Genomic DNA, 20,397 nt, shown 5'->3' with positions numbered 1-20,397 from the left:
TGAAAAGCCTTGCCACGGGAGACACGGTGAAATCTCTTGAGCTGAACATTTTTAATTAAGAATGAAACCCTCCCCTATCCCTGAGCCTGACTGTGCACTGGCTGGCCAGTAAGCTGTGCTCAGCATAGAGATCCTGAAAGATTAAGCAGTCCCAAGCAGCTGAACGCTTATTTGGAAAGATTTGCCACATTTGTAACATGCTTGCTTTTTGCTGTCCTAGGGAAGCCTGCTTATTTACAATCATCACATCCTAATTTTTGAAATAATACAGTTGCCTCAAATAAATAAGGGCTTAGCCTTTGAATAAGGAGACCATACATTTTGGTTTTACTCTTAATTCAGACTTTCTAGCTGTAGAAATGCTAACTTTGACTTTCATTATTCAGTATTTTTGAATGGCTTTCCCTAGGTAACAGTAGGAACACGCTGAAACTTAACAAATGTTTGGCCTATGAAACATTTTAATGCAAAGTTCTTCTGTAATGTCGCTTACTTTTCTTAATGCATCAATGGCTATACAGAGCTTTGTGATTTTTGATGGAAGATGCTATAGAAGTGGGCGATATTTTTCTTCCATTAAGGATTGAAATTGGCCTCCTTATCTATAAAAGGGGGCTAAAACTGCTTTCTTTCTTGAAAACCTGTCTTGCCCTATAAAGTCCCAAGAAGCAATTACAGCAGCAATGGGCAACCCAGACTAGCATGTGGGCTGCACGATTGTCATAACCAGGATGCTTTCCAGGAATAGGGTAGTTTTGCTCACTGCGCTTGCATACCTGGAATTTGTAGGATGTGCCAACTAAACAGCACTTTGTGAGAGCTGTGTGCTTCCTCTGCACACAACATTGATTGACTGATTGGATGCAGTCAGCATGCACCTCACTTCCTGTGCCCTTGCTTTTTGTGTGTGTTACTTTAGGAATACCGGTAGGAAAAAACTATTCAGATGGAAACCAGCAAAATCTGCAAACCTGCACGTGGGCAACAGTAAACAAAATCTTCTGTGGGCCACACAGCCAGATAGGCTGCATGCACATAAGGGCTGTGTCTACATTGGCACCCCTTTCCGGAAAAGGGATGCTAATGAGACACTTCGGAATTGCAAATCCGCGGGGGATTTTTAAATCCCCTGCGGCATTTGCATTTACATGGCTGCCGCTTTTTTCCGGCTCGGGGTTTTACCGGAGAAAAGCGCCAGTGTAGATGCGATTTTCCGGAAAATAAGCCCTTTTCCGGAAGACCCCTTATTCCTACTTTCAAGGGAATAAGGGGTCTTCCGGAAAAGGGCTTATTTTCCGGAAAATCGCGTCTACACTGGTGCTTTTCTCCGGCAACCCCGAGCCAGAAAAAAACGGCAGCCATGTAAATTTGCAATTCCGAAGTGTCTCATTAGCATCCCTTTTCCAGAAAGGGGTGCCAATGTAGACACAGCCAAGTTGTCCACTGAATTATAGTGACACTTACAATGGACTTTCAAAACTTTTTGAAAACTTGGCCACTTATTTTGGTGCTCAAATTGTTTAAAAATCTGCCCCTGATTCACTGCAAGTCATTTACAACCGAAGCCAAGCATAAAACCTGACTCCTAGGATCTAATACTGATTGAAGTCAATGGAAGATTTTACATTAACTCCAGTAGAACCTAGATTTCACCGTGTGACTCCCAGTCACTGCTCTAAATTCTAGACAAGCTATCTCCAAAATGGTTTGTTTTCAGGTAGGGCACTTCTCAGACTCACTGGAAAGTTTACTTTTGTAACATTTTTAATAATATTATTTGTTTTAAAAATTGTTAAGCCATGCACGTCGGTGAGATAAGAAGTATTTTGGGGGGGCTCTGTTGCCACCTATTCTCAGAGAACCCCTTCCCCCTTCTTCTAATCTCTCGATGCTGGATGTTGGCTGACTTCCCTATGTTTGTTTCAGTGCTTACCAGTGGGATCACTGAACCTGCCAACACCACAGGGTTAAGCAGCTCAGCTTTCTCTGTTGAGCTGCTTATAATAACAATATACACTGTAGCTGTTCAAAACACTGTCTAAGGACACTTAACAGTAACTGGGCAGCTATTTCCCCTTTCATAGATATTCAGTCCCATTAACTAGAGACAGGTGACCTCATTCTGGTACAACAGGATGAGAAAGAAATGTTTTTTTTTAAAGGGAACAAGAGACCATACTCCAGCTTTTCTAAGGTTAGTTGATCAATTTTAAACAAACAAACGGGTTTTTTGTGTGTGTGTTTTTGTGTGTGTAGCTCCTGGACCAGATGCGGAGGAAATATCCTAAGAACATGTGTCCTTGGCCTATCAGTAGCCAAAACCAAAAAGTATTTGCAAAAAAAAAAAGAGTCTTCTGGGCAGTTTTCTAGATCAAAAAGCAGAGAACTAACTGTGGACAAATATACAAACCTTTGGATGTCTCTCTGATGCCTATATCCTCACTGACCTTACTAGCAAGGCTCAAACATCCTCAGCCAGCTCATGCTGGTCACATGTGATGAGATTACTGCAGTCCAAGGACATTTGCGGTGCCAGAGAGTCTTTTGCTCGGTGCTAAGCTGAATACTAGTAAGGGGTTCATATCCCGAGAGGACCAGTTCAATCTGCCACGGGCTGTTTTCAAAAGTACTGCTGAGCAATCTTTTAGCTGATACCTCCTTGCCCAACTCCTTGAATGTGAGTTAGTGTTTCTGGCCTTGGGAGCTATAAACTTTGTGAACAGAGTAATTCAGATTCTGTAAACACCATAATGAATAACCGTTGGCACATATTTGGTGCATTTCATCTGACAACTTGGTCAAGTATCAGCTCTATATTATAGATGGGGAAACTGAAGCAGTTGGCCATACAGACATGACCTGAACTCAGGAGACCTCTTCATGGCTCTGCCATTTTAACTTTGGCCAATGCCTTCATATTATGTTAGTGTGATGCCAGGCCTTTAAGACCCTATGCTGGAATTCCTGAGGTCCTGCCAAACCCCATCCCAGTGAATGCTGGTGCTCTAGGCCTGCCTGGAAGGTTGAAAAACTCCACGAGTAAAGAAGCCTGGGAAAGACCTTCACTCAAGCAGGGAAAGAGAGAGAACCCTGAGACAAGGGTGAAGAGGAAGGGGTTATGTGTCAAGTGGCCCAGGGTTAGAGGAAACAGCACATGACTGCTATTTGCTCTGGGTCCTAACTTAGGGACCATACAGTGGGACAGCCTAGGTGCCCTTCTTTCCCCCATGACCACTGGAGAGGATAAGACTCGACATTCCTAGCCCCTTGCATTAAAAGACCAAGAAAACAGGCCCACTGACAGACCGAAGAGCCGGAATGGGGCCAACCACTTGTGGAACTTAACTTTATGAATTACCCCCAGAAAGGGACTAAAGGAGTTACCTGGCTAAATAGCTGGGATACACGGAACTGCTGAGAACAAAGAGTCTCCACTGAAAAAGCTCTGGGCCACTGCTCTATAGCAGACTAGGGACAGACTTAATGCTTACCCAGATGGGACTGAGAACTGAGTCCAGAGACAGAGCTGCAGGTATTAATCAGGGCACCATGATAAGTCCTGCTGGACTTCTGGTACCCCCAAAGACATTTCTTTGTTCACATTGGCTGTGTCTACACTGGCATGAATTTCTGGAACTGCTTAAAACGGAATACTATTCCATTTTCAGTTTTTCCGGAAAAGGAGCATCTACATTGGCAGGCTGCTTTTCCGGAAAAGCGTCTGTGGCCAATGTAGACGCGCTTTTCCGGAAAAGAGCCCCGATCGCCATTTTCGCAATCGGGGCTTTTTTCTGGAAAAGACTACTGGGCTGTCTACACTGGCCCTTTTCCGGAACAGTGTTCCGGAATAAGGACTTATGCCCGAGCGGGAGCAGAATAGTTTTTCCGGAATAGCGGCTGATTTTGTACAGTAGAGCATCGTTGCTTTTCCGGAAATTCAAGGGCCAGTGTAGACAGCTCGCAGCTTATTCCGGAAAAGCGGCTGATTTTCCGGAATAAGTGGCCCAGTGTAGACACAGCCATTGTGTGTGTGACCTGGCTAGAGGGCTGGGCTGCTGAAGACCCACTTGGTGAGGGTTAGCAGCTGACAGGTGTGCCAAAAATAGAGAGAGAGTGAGTGCAAGTTCACACCGAGCTGACAAAAGGCGCTCACAAGTGAGAGTCCCCCTTTGCACTTAACATATTATTTACCTTGTGATAACATATGAAATGTACAGCTCTGAAACAAGGACAACCCCAGAGAAAAACAATTTCTACTGAAATAAAAAATATGACAGGCCCATACCCAACATTAAAATATTGCCTCATCTCTTGTCGCCTGTTGCGCATGATTGCTTTGTATTCGCCGATCCGCAGTTTTTTGCCATCCACAAGACAGGTGCGCTTCGGCCTGGGCTTGTATTTATAGTCTGGGTATTTCTCCAGATGTTGCTTGCTGAGTCGGGCCTGCTCCTCGTAGTATGGCTGCTTCTCTAGGTTTGTCATAGCTTTCCAGCGAGATCCTATCACAGAAGAAATGAGAAATGAGAACCCTGCCCATTTCCCATTCAGAGAAGGATGATTAAGCAGATCATTAAGAACAAAATACCATGGTCTGGGCTGTAAAACAGCGCTTTTAAAAAAAACTAGCTATGACACTACTTTTGTAGTTGGCTAGTAAACCTCCAGGGTACACCCATGTGATGCCGGTAACTTTGCATGTGCCATTCTTCCTTTTCTGAGTAATATTTTATAGACACCACTGCTACACATTGTATTTTAGAATGAGAGATAACTCCAAGATCCAGACCACAGTAACTATTAAAGATACCTGAAACTTTTTGTAAAAGTAGATTTCAAGTCACAATAGCAAAAGTTGGGCAAAGTTCCAATAAGCTCTTTAGATTCTAGTCCGCCTGTGTTTCTCTGTAATTTCATTTGGGCATGGTATTCATCATTTCCTGTTGTAAAGAGTGTAGTGCAACTGTATGCTATGAACTAGGTGCTGAATTCCACGCTGGGCTGGATTAAAACACAGGCATCCTAAGGTCTTGGTTTCTAGGGTCAGGTTTACATCACAATCTAAGCTTTCACTTTTTTAAAAAAAGTATTTTTCTAACTCTTATGGTTGTAATGAAAAGCTTGAAAACATGAACTGAACCCACCCAATGTGCTGAATGCTGCCTGAGTCTTCAGAGAGACTAAAACAATAGCTCTGAGATACAGAGAGTCCCCTGTTAGGCAGGAGTTGGAAGAACTTCCCATGGCAGTGGGTTTTGGAGCTATTATCTAGTGCATCCCAGTGGGGTGTTGTGTGTAACAGGTTAACCAGGCCCACTGCTTTCTTCACCCAATACATACAAATACTAGTAGCTTTCAGAGCACTCCCTTGCTCCTGCCTTTGCCTCTATGGGGCCAGAATGGACACTTTCTTCTCCGCCATCCCACCTCACTACAGGAGTAGCAGCAATTCAAAGGCATGGCCCTATCTGGAAAGGAAATACCCTGCCATCACTGTACCATTGGGGTCGGGGCGAGGGGGCAGTGGCACAGTGACTCTCATGTTGTGATGTGACTAGGGCTCTGCACTGCTTGATACAACTGATTCCGAGATGGGGAAGACAGGATTAGTTATTGTAAAGTACCAAGCTAATGTCCCGTTCTTTGGGGTAAAAGAACCTATTTAAGGAAGAGGCTTTCAACCCCTTTCAGGAGTCTGATTTATCTTTTGTACCCCCAAGTTACACTAGTTTTTAAATAACAGTGTGTGCTGTAACACTTAAAACTGTTTTTTATGTCTGATTGTGTAAGCAGGTAAAGTGAGATATAATGGTAAAAGTACTCAAATTAAAACTTCATACAATTTGTTTACACTACCTATATACTGACCTATAAGTAAAATATATTCCAGTTTCTCATTTTTACTATGTATTTTAGTTGTAAAATTAGGCAAATATCAAGCTGAATTGATGTATCTGAAGACCTCCGTGTACCCCTGCCAGTACATGCACCCCAGTTGAGAACTGCTGATAAAAGGTATTGTTAAAAGGAACCCGGAAGAGCAAAAGATAGTTCCCATGTGACAAATTTGCTGTTGGGGACAGAGAAATACAATGTTTTGATCATTGTATAAATTAAAATATTTTTTTCCATTATTCACCCAACCTTAACTTTTGCTCTGTTCTGCTGTGTATACTAATGACCTTCCCAATGAAGCAGGAATATGTAGTTTATGAATTTCATGAGTCCTTTTAAAATAAAGTGAAAAAATTAAACCAAAAACAAATAGATAATACCTGAAAAAAATCTGCAAGATACCCTAAATAAATTATTGAGTTTATGGAATCATTTTCAAAGGATGATTGCCTCAGGGCATGATCCATTTTAAGCAATGCTGATGGACCAAACTGTGAAATATTTTCCAAACATTTTTTCCTTCTGGGGCGTATGTTTCCAGTAGGAAAATGGACTAAGTCTGCATAATTTCTTAACATAATGGGTTCAGAATGTCATATTTGACTTACAGTACTTTCCTTCTTTGTTACTCATTCTGTACTTAGTTTTGGAAGCACAGTGAGCTAAGAACATTATGAGTAATAGCATGAGCTGTCTTTTGAATATAAAAAAGCACAGTTCTCTCTTGCTTAGGAAGAAAACAGTCTGAGTCCTTCAGGGAAGTGCCCTTGAGAAGACAGAGCCAAGTGGTTGAGACCTGTTTTCTTGATACTCACTTGGCTTTGTTGAAGTTTTATTCCAAACTCTAGTATGGGTTTCTGTAATGAAAGACTACCGGTAATAGGGCAGGTACAAAATACTGATCTTACCTCGCAGCTAGTAGTAACCGACTTAAGGAAAAAGAGGAGTCCATTGGCATCTTAGGGCTCATCTAGACTACAGGGAACGGTTGAAAGAAGATATGCAAATTCCCGCGGAATTTGTATATCTTATCTTCTGATCGCACTTTTGAAGTGAACCGCCCCCTTCGTTGAAAAGCCGCTCTTCCTTAAAAAAGGAGGGGGGTGGTTCGCTGAAAAACGACTTAATTTCTTTCACTTTCGAAAATGCGATTGGAAGTCCCCCAGAATTTGCATATCTTTGTAAGCAGGGGCTGAACTACTGCTTACTATCAGCCAGCTAAAAGGGGAGAGCTGCCCTGGAGGTGGGTGTGCTCACTCCAATTGTTTAGCTCTACAAGATAATTAACTGTTAACTGTTGATGTGTAAATACAGCTCATGCCAGGATGGGGAAGGAATCTGAGGTGGGGGTTATGTAAATTCAGCCAGGGCTGATGGAGGATCAGTGTTGGAATGGAATGTGGTGTATTGTTACTAATTTGGGCTGTTGTGGGGGCCACAAATCATGTTACCCCTAAATGTGGGAACTGTAAAACATGACACCAGTGCTTGCAGGAGAGACATCATCATTGTAAGAGTTCTCAGATGAAGAAGCCTCCCCTTTCCAGAATTGAGAGAACTGAGTTGGGGGGAAAAAGGGCTTGAGCCAGCCTGCTTCATTCCTGCCAGGTGTGAGCTGTAAGACTGGATCAACCTGCCTCTTTCCCCCTTATTTTAAGGATAGACCTAAAGCAGACTCCATTAGGAGTCTTTTTGCTGGTCCATTGGGCACGGGAATCTTTTGCCAGCCTAGGTGGTAGCTAAAGAGTTGAAATCACTAAGAGCTGAAGTCACTGGTTTGGCCAGGAGCCAGATCCATTGCAGCCAGCGGAGCAGCTGGAGGGAACGACTGGCGGCTGGCCGGTAGGAGTGGCAGCAGGCAGCCAGCGGAACGGCTGGCGGGAGGCAGCTGGTAGGAACAGCGGCAGGCGGACCACAGGAGCAGCACAAAAGTGGCATGGCCTCAGGCTCAATGAGTGAAGTCATCAGGGTGATGTGTCACAGCTCTGTCCAGTCAGTGCAGACCCTATGTGGGGCATTTGAAGAGGGGTATGGAGAAAGTTTGGGTAAGTGCATGGAACCCTTACATTGCTGGACTAGTGAACATGAAAGGCAAGAGACATTGCTCAATCCATTTGAGATGGGACGGTTACTCGTGAGGGAGTTATGAACTCAAGTTAATGCCATGTGACTTCTCTCTCTCTCTCTCTCTTTCCTGAAAAGTTTCTTTTCTGCACTCAGACTCTGTGCTTGTGAGGGGGGAAGCATTGCCTCTCAGAGGCGCCCAGGGGTGTGTGAATTTCCCAGACTACTGTGTGGGGGCTCGAGCTGGTTCTGTGAGAGATGGATGAAAAGAGACCCCTAGATATTGAACCCAGCTCTAGCTGCTGCTGGCACTACCCAGCAGAAGGGTTACATCTTCTTTTGACCGTTCTCTGTAGTCTAGATGAGCTCTTAAAGACTAACAAATTTATTTCGGCATAAGCTTTTGTTGGATGGAAGCCAAAAATGTTTTTACTTTGACTCCACACTGAAGGGAGCAATGAAAACTCATTCCTTAATATGATTAGTCATGTACCCTTTTATCCCAAATATGTAAAGGAGTAGGAGAGCAGTTTGTTGGTCTCCTGAAAAGTCATTTCCTAATAGTTGTAACCAGGAAAGTGACTGTAAAAATCACACTGAAGATCAATCTTTTGGAGTTCAAGATAGTGGGCCCAGTAAGGACCCACTGAATTGAATGCTGAGGTTGCCCCGGTCGGCGCTGGTGAAGAGTAAGGGAAGCCAATGGGAGCATTTGCTCTTGTCGTCCTCCCGTTGTGGAAATGGCACCAAGCTTGGCTTAAGGAATGTTGACTCCAGCTATGTTATTTATGTAGCTGGAGGTGCGTACCTTAAGCTGACCTTCGGGTCTAGTATAGATTTGGCCTGAGATTCAATAGCTACTTTTCCCGTGGACTACCAGATCCTGATTAGGTTTATTACTATGTCTGCTAAGCTAAGAACAGCCAGAACCTGGTCCACCATGAAGATGACTCAGGGGAAACCTGGGCAAGAATGCAGCTGGGGCCTAAAATTGTAGGTACCACACATTTGACAGTTAGGACTAGATCCTGAAAATAGGGTTCCAGGCTGCCAAGATGATGTGGATCCTTTTTCAGGATCTATTCCTTCTTCAGAATTCTGGCTTTTATAAAGTCTAAAGAAGTCACAAAGTAATAAAGCTAAAAGAATCTAGAACCCAGCCCTAAACACCATTTTAGCACTGACTGCTTTAAAAATAATAGCTTTGAACAGTTTACATTTGTACATCATAAAGCTGAAAATGTAGAAAGACTTTTTGCTTAAAGTATGTTAAGTTATCAGAGAAGTCTGAAATAGCCTGTGGTGCCTTCTCTTCCCCAATATTTATGTGAAAGCGTCTGCGTTTAGCAGTAAACATGCATGTGACAGAGAACTGAAGGGGTTAGGAAGGATGCATACAAATCTAACCTACAGATTGGCATTGACACTCGTAAGTAATGGTGATCATTTATACTTCTCTATCCCACATATCCTATAGTTACAAGTCTTTATCAATTTATTCCCAAACTGTAGGGTGGTGTTTTTCTATGATCTTTCTGTCAAGTCTTATTATGTACTTATATTCATTTATATACATACACACCATTATAGCAAACACAGTATAGAAAGCTGTCTTCTTAAAATCAGCCTTGTAAAATTGTTCTGTCCACATACAGAATTTATATAAACCATCTTTTACTGTTTTGACTGATGCCAGTAACTCCAGTTCTCCAATTGGATCGAGCAGACCTCTGTACATAAGAGTTAAGCACATGCATACGTTTGTGTAGGCCCAGGGTCATAAGTGCCAACATTTTCATCAATACCTCAATTGGTAATATTTATACATAAATGTCATTCATTATTTTCCCCCTTGTAAATTGCAATCTCAATCACGCAAAAAATCCTGGCATCTTCCCTTCTCTTCCTAGCAAATATTTAATAGCTGCCTCCTGCAGTGATACCTCTTATTCCTATGACACTGTTTTTACAAAATATACTAAAGATCATTTACTAGTGTGGTTTGAAGTATCATAAATAATTAAAATTAAACTATGCTTGTCAAAATAAATAAAAAGCAGATTTTGTGACGAAGTAGCCTTTATTTTCTGTTTATCTTACTTATTAATATGCAGAATTTGGCAAGCTGCCGTGGGTCTCACCAGGAACTGTTCATATTCTAAATTGTGTCTGTCTAATACATAGATAAAGACTAAGACCCAGTTCCTGATGCCCTTGAGAGAGCTCATGAAGTGAGTGGGGGTATATGCAGATTCAGGGGTCTGCCTGCACAGGTTCCATAGCATGATCAAGGCTACAGTCATAGAAATCAACAGTAAAGTTAGGTAAGTCAGCATTTTGCTTGAATAGAATATTTTCATGATAGCTTTGCAAGGCTGATTTTATTTTATATGCTTATATAAATACCCATGCACATTATTGCCAATCCCAAGTAAACTGCAAAATTCAAGCACAGATCACAGTACAGAATCAGAATCTACATATATATAAAAAATACACACATCCATATATATACACACACATATGTGGTACTGCCTGCTCTGCCTGTAATTTATAGTTAACATGCTGTTTTCAGCTGCTTATATCTCTGCAAAACTTAAAATCAGCCTGAGGCAGACACCCAGGATCTAAAATTTCAGCCCAGATATTGAGGTTTTTTTGATTGATACAGCGTAGCGGCTTTCAACTTTTTTTTTTTTATATTTTGCAGACCCTTACAAAATTACAAATGAAGATGCTTTCAGATATGCAGACCTCAAATTGAAAACCATTGATATAGACACTTGCATTTGTGGAGTAGAGATTCGGGAGGTAATTTCCTATTTTACCTCTTAGATCTACAATATACATACACAGATTTTTATATATATATATATATATATATATATGGAATAATTTATTAAGATCTCTGTGAAGATTTAAGGGGATCCAGCAAAATAGTATATGACAATTTAATGAAAAACCTAATCATTTTCTACAACTTCAAGTAGCAGCGAACAGATGGTCAATTGTATGCACAGATGAATTTAGTGACAAATCCATGTATCTAATTTTTATGCCCAAAACATAATACCATAGTGTCAAACATAATCCTTAGAGAATTCTAGTGTAGCAAAGGGCACTCCTCTCATTTCACTATAAAAATGACCCCCGCTCAGTGGCAACCCTATCTAAGCCTCTCTCAGTAACTCCAGTGTGTAGCAGTGTTGCTTAAAACATATATAATAATTGTGACCTTTTCACAAAGAAACACGAACACCTGGCTGATCTGTACGTTTCTAGTTGTTCACCCTTCACCAGAGAGCTCCCTGCTGACTTCAAAAGGATTGGCCTTTTGCAACCGAGGAAAGACCTGTGTAACGTTTCTATCAAGGAAAAGGATATCAGGGCATCCCTCTCTATTGCAAGGGAGGAAAGTTAAAAAAAATTACATGTGATGCTGCAAAGAAAAAGAAACCACATCTCTAACCGCCTCCAAACATAGTTTTTTCCTCAATCTGGCAGCAAAACAGACAGCATAGCTGACTCCAAACTCTATCCTGTCACCTCTACAGGATCTGTAATGAATTTGCACATTTTACTCCAACTACTGTACATCTAATCAGAAAAAGATGTCCCCATATCCCCCTGATCTAGTGCCAAACAGTAAAAGGTGATTCCTTATGTTAACAATTTCAGCAGAATGGCTTATTAAAACCAGATTTTAGGGTATTATAAAATGCTTAGAAGCCCTTTAAAATGTCAACCAGAATCCCCAGAGACTGTGTAAAATGTCAACCTAGCTCAAGCGCCTGTTTTAAGCAGAATGAATTAGCAGCGTGCTGTCGGAAGTTGTTATCCAAAACAATCAGTTAAGAGGGAAAACATCAAGCTCTCTTTGTACTTTATATATGAAAAAGGCCATTCAGAATGATCTTTGTAGATTTTTGAAGCTGATTAAAAGGCAGGTTTAATCAGGCCTACTCTAAATTCGGAGACAGACCAAAATTGGTTACTGCCTCTGTACCATAGTCTAAGCACATCTCATACCTGTAACCAGTACACATTTATCTTACTATCAGTTTAGCCGCCTTGTCCTATTCCTCTAACTAACCCTTGAGTAAAAAAAGGATGGCAGGAATTGATTAATGTTGTATCAGAACCAATATGTCTCCCTCTCAAATCAATTTAATTTTGTCTTTTAAGTCCACCCTGCTGCTACCTCTGACCAGTCAAACCCCAGCACAGCCACCAGTCCTCTAACTAGTCAAACCTTTTAACATTGGCTATAATGGTAATTACATTTCTCGTGCTGTTTCAAAAAGACCTTACTCAGCCCTTGCCTGACAATCACTGAGCAAATTGAAGATGTTATGCTTTTAACTGATACAGAGTTGCACTGTATTATACACTTTTTTAATTTCTTTTAGAAACATATGATAGTAATTAATTGGCCTCTGTGAGGTTGGTCCATAATAGAAGTTAAGACTCCTAAATCACAAATTCAATCCCATTGGAATTCCTAAAACCTCTGCTCAGGTGTACCAAACCTAAAATTGCTCAGTAATTTGTCCTGTAAAAGTTACCTCAGTGCTGTGGTCTGCCTCTAAGCATGCATACTGTAGCCCCTGACAGGCAGAGGAATGTGTCTGTGTTCCCCTGATTCACAGGCATCCAGTTGTCAAATTCATCTGCAGGACCCGACCTGATAAATGGCCTCAGACCTCACATATCAGATTAGGCACCTATAGGCAAGGTCCTTGCTTTCTTGTCATTTTATTTAAGCTTTCCTATATCCCCGTTATTAGATACTCACCTGGGACTTGGGTGGAGGGGAGATTTGAACTGGACATCACCCAAGAGGCAAAAGGGATTGGAGCTGCTGGTGCCCTAATCACTGGGCTGTGGGGTAATCTGATTTAGGGGGCTCTCATGTTCAGTGACTTCACTGTGCATATGTAATTTTAAAAAGTTACTGGAGTAGGGAAACTGGATCCTGGGTCTCGCTCCTCCCCGGCAAGTACAAGGTGATTGTGTGTATGCACAAGCAGGAGACTTACTCTCTCTTGCTTTCATTATGTAGATTGCAACAGCTTCAACAGGAGAAACCGAGAAAGCCCAAGCTCTGGTTGGCCATAGCCTAGCACATGCACCTAAAAGGTGGTAGATGCCCAGTTTGAATCCCAGCTCTGCCTAAAGGGGAGAAGAGATTTGAACTAGCATCCTCCACGTTGCAGATGGGTATCCTAGCCACTGGGCTAAAAATTATGAGGGGAGCTCATCCAGTTCTGCCACCACCACAACACAGGCGATCCCCTGAGGCCCACATTTAGGTACCTCTCCGAGAAAGGGAAGGGTCTTAGCTTAGCCCCCCCCCCCCCTTGGCTTCCCATCTCCCATTGGCTAGTTTATGCAAGTAGTTGCTTAGCCTGCTGACTTCTGTGATGCTCATTCAATGTAAGATGGGCACCTCAGAATGTGAAAGCCCTCGAAGAAACATTAGTTCTGATGTTTCTTCTCTGATTATGTGAATCTTCTCAACATATACAGTATTACATGTCTGTCTCATGCAGTGGTCCCCAACCTTTTGAGGTTGTCGGGCGCCAGGAGGCGTGGCCGTTCGTCCGCTGGGCGCCTGGGGGTGCCCCCTCCCATAGCCGCTTGCCCGGGGCCGGGCCCCCCCCATAGCCACGCACCCGGGGGCCCCCCCCCGCAAGCGCTGCTCCCCCCCTCCACCTGCAAGCGCCGCGCGCCCGGCGCTTTCCCCCCCGCAAGCGCCGCGCGCCCGGGGCCGACGCTCCCCGCAAGTGCCGCGCCATGTGCCCGGGGCCAGGCCAGCCCCGAGCACCTGGCGGGCACATGCAAATGCCCCTGTTGGAGACCACGGCTCTAATGCATGGTCTATTTACCAAGGTATGATAGAATATCATAAGGTCAATTGGTCAAAAGAACTGGCAGCATTCTAAGGCCATATTTTAGGGTACCAAAAATGTAACAAACTCATTTCCTCGAGCCACTGAATAATCTGGGGATAACTATTTATTTTTTGGTTAATTCTTGGGTAGGCCAATGTCTTCCTGCCAAAAACCACTACCACAACAGGCAAGCTTGGGGCCCAGGGCTGTCTAGCTCCTGGCTGATGCATATTGTCAGGCAGTATGGTGAATCTTGTATTGCTGCTATCAGCAGAGGGTCTATGAACTATCAGTCAGGAACTACAATTTATTTAAAATATATAGCCCAAACCAAGGAATTCTGCTATGGAAAGTGCAGTAATCTATTAATTTCCTTACCCAGTATCTTGCTAATGTTGGAGTTGTGCATGTCAGGGAAGGCTTGAAGGATCTTCCTTCGCTCATCTTTAGCCCACACCATGAAGGCATTCATTGGACGCTTGATATGGGGTTCATTACTTCCACGCCCTCTGGATTCCCGATAAATTCTAGATTCTGACACACCTGCACTTCCTAAAATAGGGGGGGAAAATCATATGTTTATTGAATGTGCCCAGTGACACAGGTAACTAATAAAAATATAATACACCTGAATGATTTAAGTCAAAGATATGGTGACTAGCTTGAACATACCCAATTTGCTAAGTCTTAGGTTATGGTATAAATCTGATCTATTATTCTTTACCAATATAATTCACAACCACGTCCATTTTTTCAGATAAAGACTGTAAAGATCATTTAACTTTCTTTTACTGCTAATAACCTAAAACAAAAGAATATAGGTTTGTTTGGGTTTTTTTCCAATTTACAATATGTTGAATGTATTTACATTACCTGTTTCCTTCCTCCTTTGTGATGAAAAGGTGTTAATATATAGCAACATCAGGTGGGGCTTTTTTAAGTGATTCTCTAACTAGCAAATGAACATTTGCACAGCTGCCTTTGTTATTGTGGAGGTGTAAGCACAAGCAGAGATAGAAAAAAAGAGCATTAAGCTTGCTTCATCAAATCCAAACAAGCTCCCACAGACCTAGCATATGCATCATGTATAGATGATCAGCTGTATGAGATCATGCAGAGACCATGAATTAGTTATCTCACATTAATTTATTTCTTTTTCTTCATCTTTACAGTCATAATTGTCAAGACTGGACCAAGAACATAAATGGAGTGTATGACAGAGAAAGACAAAATTGCTCTTGGACCTAAAACATTATTATATAAATAATTTATTCTTCTTTGTTTAGTGGCCACTTCTCACTTATCCTACTCCTTATTTCCCCTCCCCCAAAAGAAATTTGTGTTCTACACATACATAACTAGAAATAAGGATAAATAATTCCTACTGACCATCAGAATCACCACTCATGTTGAAATCCATCATAGCATGGCTAAACTTCCCATCTTCATTCTGTTTTACTGCCAGCTGTTGAGTCAGGCTCTCCAGTGTTGTTTTGTCCTGTATGGGGAAGATGACTAGACTTGGATCAGAAATTCTAAATTACATATGAACTTTGCAGTTGGAAGAACTGGGAGGGGTGGGAATAAAAAAACTTTTAAATACTTTGCCCACTAAACTTTTAAACACACACGAATCATACCAGTCCCAGAAAAAAACCATTTAAGAATCTAAAATGTGGCTCATTAGGTAGTGATGGGTAGACCTCATAAGTTATAAAATGGAATAGTAAAGTTTGGTTCAATTAAGCACCCATTAATTTGGAGGCACAGTGATGCATATTTGACCTCTCTATACCCCTGAGTCATCATAATTGGATTGGAATTTGAGAAGTTGCAGGCAAGCTACAGCTCCATTTCTCCTCCCTGCCTAAACTCAGAATACAGAGATAATTCTCTTAGTATTATCATATGACTACCATATTTCTCTTAGTAATAAAAACTATTTTTTGTGGAAGCAATCTATTTACACTTAGCAAGGATTGACACTGCTGCTATTGATGCAGTGGGGGTTGATTTAGTGGGTCTAGTGAAGACCCAATAAGTCAACTGCAGAGCAGTCGCCGATCAACTTCAATATTTCACTGGAATGAAAAGAATAAGGTGAATTGATGGGAGAGTGTCTTCCGTTGATGCTGCATGGTGTAGACACCACTGTATGTTGACCTAAGCTACGATGCCTCCAGTTACATTATTCATGTTATTGGAGACACTCTCCCATCACTCCATCGGTAGAATAAACAAGGCCTAAATTTATAGTTTTTCATGTCCCAGGAAAAACTCAGTTTTGAGTCAGTCTGAGATTTGGGCAGTGGTAGGTGTTCTCAGATTGTTGTGACAGACACTGGGCAGAACATTCTAGATAAGACATGGGAAAAAGGGGGTCCTTGGGTTGGAACAAGATAGTATATGCTGCCAATTAGATATTATACCCTGAGCGATATCTTTAACAACATCGCCAGCACTATATCCCAAGGCAGATAATTTCAAGATTCTAAACATCCCCTCCATTTTCTGAATTGCTTAAATCTACTAATGCAGATAAGTTCCATTTTTTCACCTATCTTCTGTTTCTACTGTTCTGCATATATATGCTATTTTCCTGGCAATAGTATCTGTAAGAATATTTTTTTTCTTGGAAAACAATACTATGTTTTCCAAATGTAGACAGTTTTCTTTTTTTCAAAGCTAACAAATTTGATACCATGCCATTTTAAGTGACTCTGAAAAAAAATCCTTTTGAGCTTTCTCTTGATGTATGTTCTATTCTTGGTGACTGTCAGATTTCAACAAAGCCCAACATCAGGTCATCTGGGACTCTAGCATGATTATATGTAGCCTAAAAATTTGTCATACTATAGAAGAAAGCGGGAAAGAAGAAAAGAAACCCTTATACTGCAAGGTGATTCATAAATGTAAATCTTGGTTGAACCCTAGATCAAACTCATGTGGCTTGCATTTGACAAGGCTTTTCTTAATATTACATAAACCACACTCTGCTTTGAACACCCCAAAGCTTTAAGGCTCATCTCTAAATTTTGTGTTAACTACTTTCTCTTCCCTGGTGTCTTCCATCTTGGCTCACCTCTGCACTTCTGGATTCTGGCTGCAACTGGATGCATTACTGCCAAAACAACTCAAGACAGACTGTTCTTGTGGTATTTCCAGTCCAACAAGAGACAGCAGGGCCAGACTACCACAAGTGAGAAAGTGTTTGTCTGAATCTGATGTGAATGGAAATGTCACAGTTTGGAGAAGCTTCAAATAATCACCCAAGCTTTTCAGGTGTGTAACAGAACCAAACTACTTACCCTTAACAAACTCCAGCTCCACCACAATATGGGAGTATTCAGAGGGAAAGTCAGTAATGCGTTTACTTTCTTTTCCCTCCAATGAGTCACAGATTGATAAAGCAAGTCAATGGTTTTCTCAAGAAACAATTTACCATCAACTTCCCTAGACCATAATGAGATACTCCAAATCTATTAAAGGCAGAAGCCTTTTTTTAAAAAGTCACCGTCGGCCTAAAGTATCAAAAACTTTCACTGTGTTTTGATATTTGGATACATGGTGGGATTTAAAAAAAAATTCTTTTAGAAAATAAAACATAATAAAATCAGCTCCTAGAGCTGTATTCACTACATCAAGAAAACAAAGGGACAGCTTCATGCACAACCACATTCCACCAACATGATATGATTCCACCTGAAAGTCACAGAATAGTCTGCCATGCCAGCTATAAAGTATACAGCGGGTATGGTGTTATCGGGGTTTGACTGAACAAGTCTGCAGATACACAGAAGATGTCCATCTTGCAAGTGCCTGGCATTTTGAGGTTCAGACACATTAGATGAAGTGTGTGAATGGTCAATGGAGCGTAGGAGGGAAGAACAGAAGAATGCTAAATTCCTGAGAGGCACTGTTCAGCCATGTGGCTTTGAGCTGACTCATCAGAAGGCTCAACAGTGCAAGTGATCCAAGGGAAGTCCAGACTACATTTCAGCATCAAGGTAATCCCTAACCTCCTGCTACTAACAACATGAAGTGTAATAAGATAATTCCATTAGTAACTATAAAGTGGAAGTTGAGCTAATTCTCACAGGATGTCACTCAGAAACAGATGATAGCAAAACAGCAAGCTGCATTTTTGTCATGCCCCTTTGTGCCATGACTTACGCTAACCATCAGTCACTCCAAGAGCAGGGAAAGAGAGAGAATGGCACATGGGAGCTGAGGAAGGGAGTGAGGGCACATGTTATTTATCTTTAATTTACAATATGGCCGAGCAGCTTGTAAGTCAAAAAGGGTACAGCTGTTACACTTCAGTGACAACAAGCAGCTACCAAGCATGGAGACAAATATGGTTATTTCAAACAAAGATCCAGAAGCACCCAGTATGGGAACAATGGCTATCCAAATAAAGAGGAAAATAATTAATTAATATATTAAAGAACTTTAAAGACTGCAGGATTCAGCCTCTTTCTCCACAGGCAAAACACCTACTTGAGCATGATAGTAAATGGGGAATGCAAGTCACCATACATGATTAATAATAATAATAATTAATATGTGCTTCCTGAATATCACATTTCACATGGAGACTCTGAAAATACTTTTGAAATTCTCATTAAAATTCAATGGCCTATGTGAAGTAAGCACTATTTTACCCAAGCAGCAGACGAGTAAACAGTGGGAGGGTCGAAGATAGAAATTTCCTCTTTCTCCCTCCCAAGGTCATGCAGTAAAAGTATGTGTTCTGTGCCACAAAGATAAAATCCTGGGCAAGGGGAGTCATATGCTAATAAGTGCCCATCACTTACGATTCCCAGTAGGGATGTGAACAAGTAACCTTACCAGGTGATGCTTATCAGTAATCAATTAATTGATGCCCAGGAGCAGCCTGGCCAGGCTCACTGCACCACGGGTTGGTGCAAAGCCAGCAGCCCTACAACCTGAGGGTGCTCTAGCCAGGCTCGAGCCCCTGGCCTGTAGGATTGCACTTTAATCAGTTATTACGTTTAACCAGTTGTTTAGCAGGATTTTACATCACTAATTTTCACTCACTCATGCAGTCTAGCCATGAAACAAGCTTCTGCGTTTCTCCTCCATCATTTTGTGTTGCTCGTGTGATTGTTATAAGCATTTTTTTATGTCGGGTTTGATCAGTAGAAAAGAGCTTCAGACATGAAAAGCACAGATAACCACAGTGATCCCTAATTGTTTTACTGAAGGGGGTTACTCTAAGTGTGAAGCTATATTTCATTAGCTGGAACCCTCCCTCCCCACCTTACATTGAAATATCCTTTAAGGAAGGTAAGTTGAAAATACTTAATTGACTACATACAAGCAACAACACAACATGAGCTCTCCTCCCCCCACAAATTAACTGCAACATGCTGATAATGCCAATCCACCCTCATATCATAAAATCCATTTAGTGACTCCAAATAGGGATACACAGTGGTTTCAAGTTCACACATAAAAAGGATCCATTAATCATAGTTATCGTAATTTGGTAGCCAGTTACGAGTACTTACACAACTACTGCGGTGATAGGGAGCAGTGGGAGTTTTAAGTACATAATAAATGATATGAAGGCTGCCAGGTGCTACAAATGATGGGCTCAGTGGCACAGGGATGAGCACGGTTGTTACTTGCCACTAAAGGTCAGAAAGAAATGCTACATTCAGTGCACTTTGTTACTTGAAGTATTTTGTGGGTGGAGGAAACAGAATATCAGTCTACTGTGTATCCTTCAAATAGTCTTAGTACTGGGGGTGGTGGAGAAGAATCATTCGGGGGATCATGAGAATGAAACTAACCCCCCCTTCCCCAAATTGAACTAGGCCCTGAACTCACTTTAACAATTATATCAACCAGCCATGATATAAGACAGTGGTTTTCAACCTATGGCCCTCAGACCACTTGGAGGTCTACAGATTATGTCTCAGGTTTCCATAGAAGTCTGCACCTCCATTTGAAAATTTTTTCGGAGTCTGCAAATTAAAAAAGTTTGAAAAGCAATGAGTGAATTTCATCTATCAGTGGTTATGTTACAACCCGGAGCTGGAACCATTGGATCTGCTGTTGGAATTGTAGGTCTGGGCCAGACCTACAAACAAGGACTATTTGAAAATGACTCTGATTTAAAATGAGTGTCCACGCCACATGAAAATACATAGTAAGCAAAAACCCCCCAAAAAACCCAACCCCCACAAACAGACACAACCATACCCTGGCTTGACGTTGGACATGGGGCTTAACCAGGCCCCCAGTGAATCTTCCTTTCTCTAATTTTATTAGTCATGAGATTGAGGGAAAACTATCCTTATGGTCATTTCTATTAGATAGAATCACAGATGTTACAAATGGAAAAATATCTGTGATAGAAACATAGCCTGACTGTGGCAGCAGTAAAGCCCCATTGCTTGGGTCATTTAAAAGCATAATAGACTAAGCAGTAGAAAATGTATACTGTAAGGCAAAATCCTGCAAATTGCCCCACTCAAGAAGACCAATGAACTATAAAAGTGACAGACAAAATCAG

At 41.6% G+C, this 20,397-nt stretch overlaps 1 protein-coding gene and 1 long non-coding RNA gene across 14 annotated transcripts in view; one reads left to right on the top strand and one right to left on the bottom strand.

Moving 5' to 3' along the window:
* LOC112545496 (uncharacterized) overlaps positions 1–15,248 on the top strand; it is a 63,117-nt gene extending 47,869 nt beyond the window's left edge. Inside the window, exons 2-6 of one of the 2 annotated variants that reach the window (XR_012895958.1) lie at positions 5,917–6,015; positions 9,294–9,388; positions 10,074–10,283; positions 10,670–10,770; positions 15,026–15,248. This is a non-coding gene — a long non-coding RNA (uncharacterized LOC112545496). Of the gene's footprint in view, positions 1–5,916; positions 6,016–9,248; positions 9,389–10,073; positions 10,284–10,669; positions 10,771–15,025 lie in introns of those variants that run through there. The other variant, XR_012895957.1, reaches the window with a different exon arrangement.
* SOX5 (SRY-box transcription factor 5) overlaps positions 1–20,397 on the bottom strand; it is an 897,303-nt gene that overhangs the window by 5,463 nt on the left and 871,443 nt on the right. For all 12 annotated transcript variants that reach the window (XM_075898182.1, XM_075898188.1, XM_075898174.1 and 9 more), the window contains 3 exons: positions 15,243–15,351; positions 14,232–14,405; positions 4,286–4,502 (listed from right to left, as the gene is read on the bottom strand). In XM_075898182.1, coding sequence (XP_075754297.1) covers positions 4,286–4,502; positions 14,232–14,405; positions 15,243–15,351 — 500 coding nt within the window. The remainder of the gene's footprint in view (positions 1–4,285; positions 4,503–14,231; positions 14,406–15,242; positions 15,352–20,397) is intronic.

This window comes from Pelodiscus sinensis, chromosome 1 (assembly GCF_049634645.1).
Source record: "Pelodiscus sinensis isolate JC-2024 chromosome 1, ASM4963464v1, whole genome shotgun sequence".
Classification (NCBI taxonomy): Eukaryota; Metazoa; Chordata; order Testudines; family Trionychidae; genus Pelodiscus; species Pelodiscus sinensis.
Note: the sequence above shows the minus strand (reverse complement) of the source record. Positions and strands in the feature narration are given on the sequence as shown.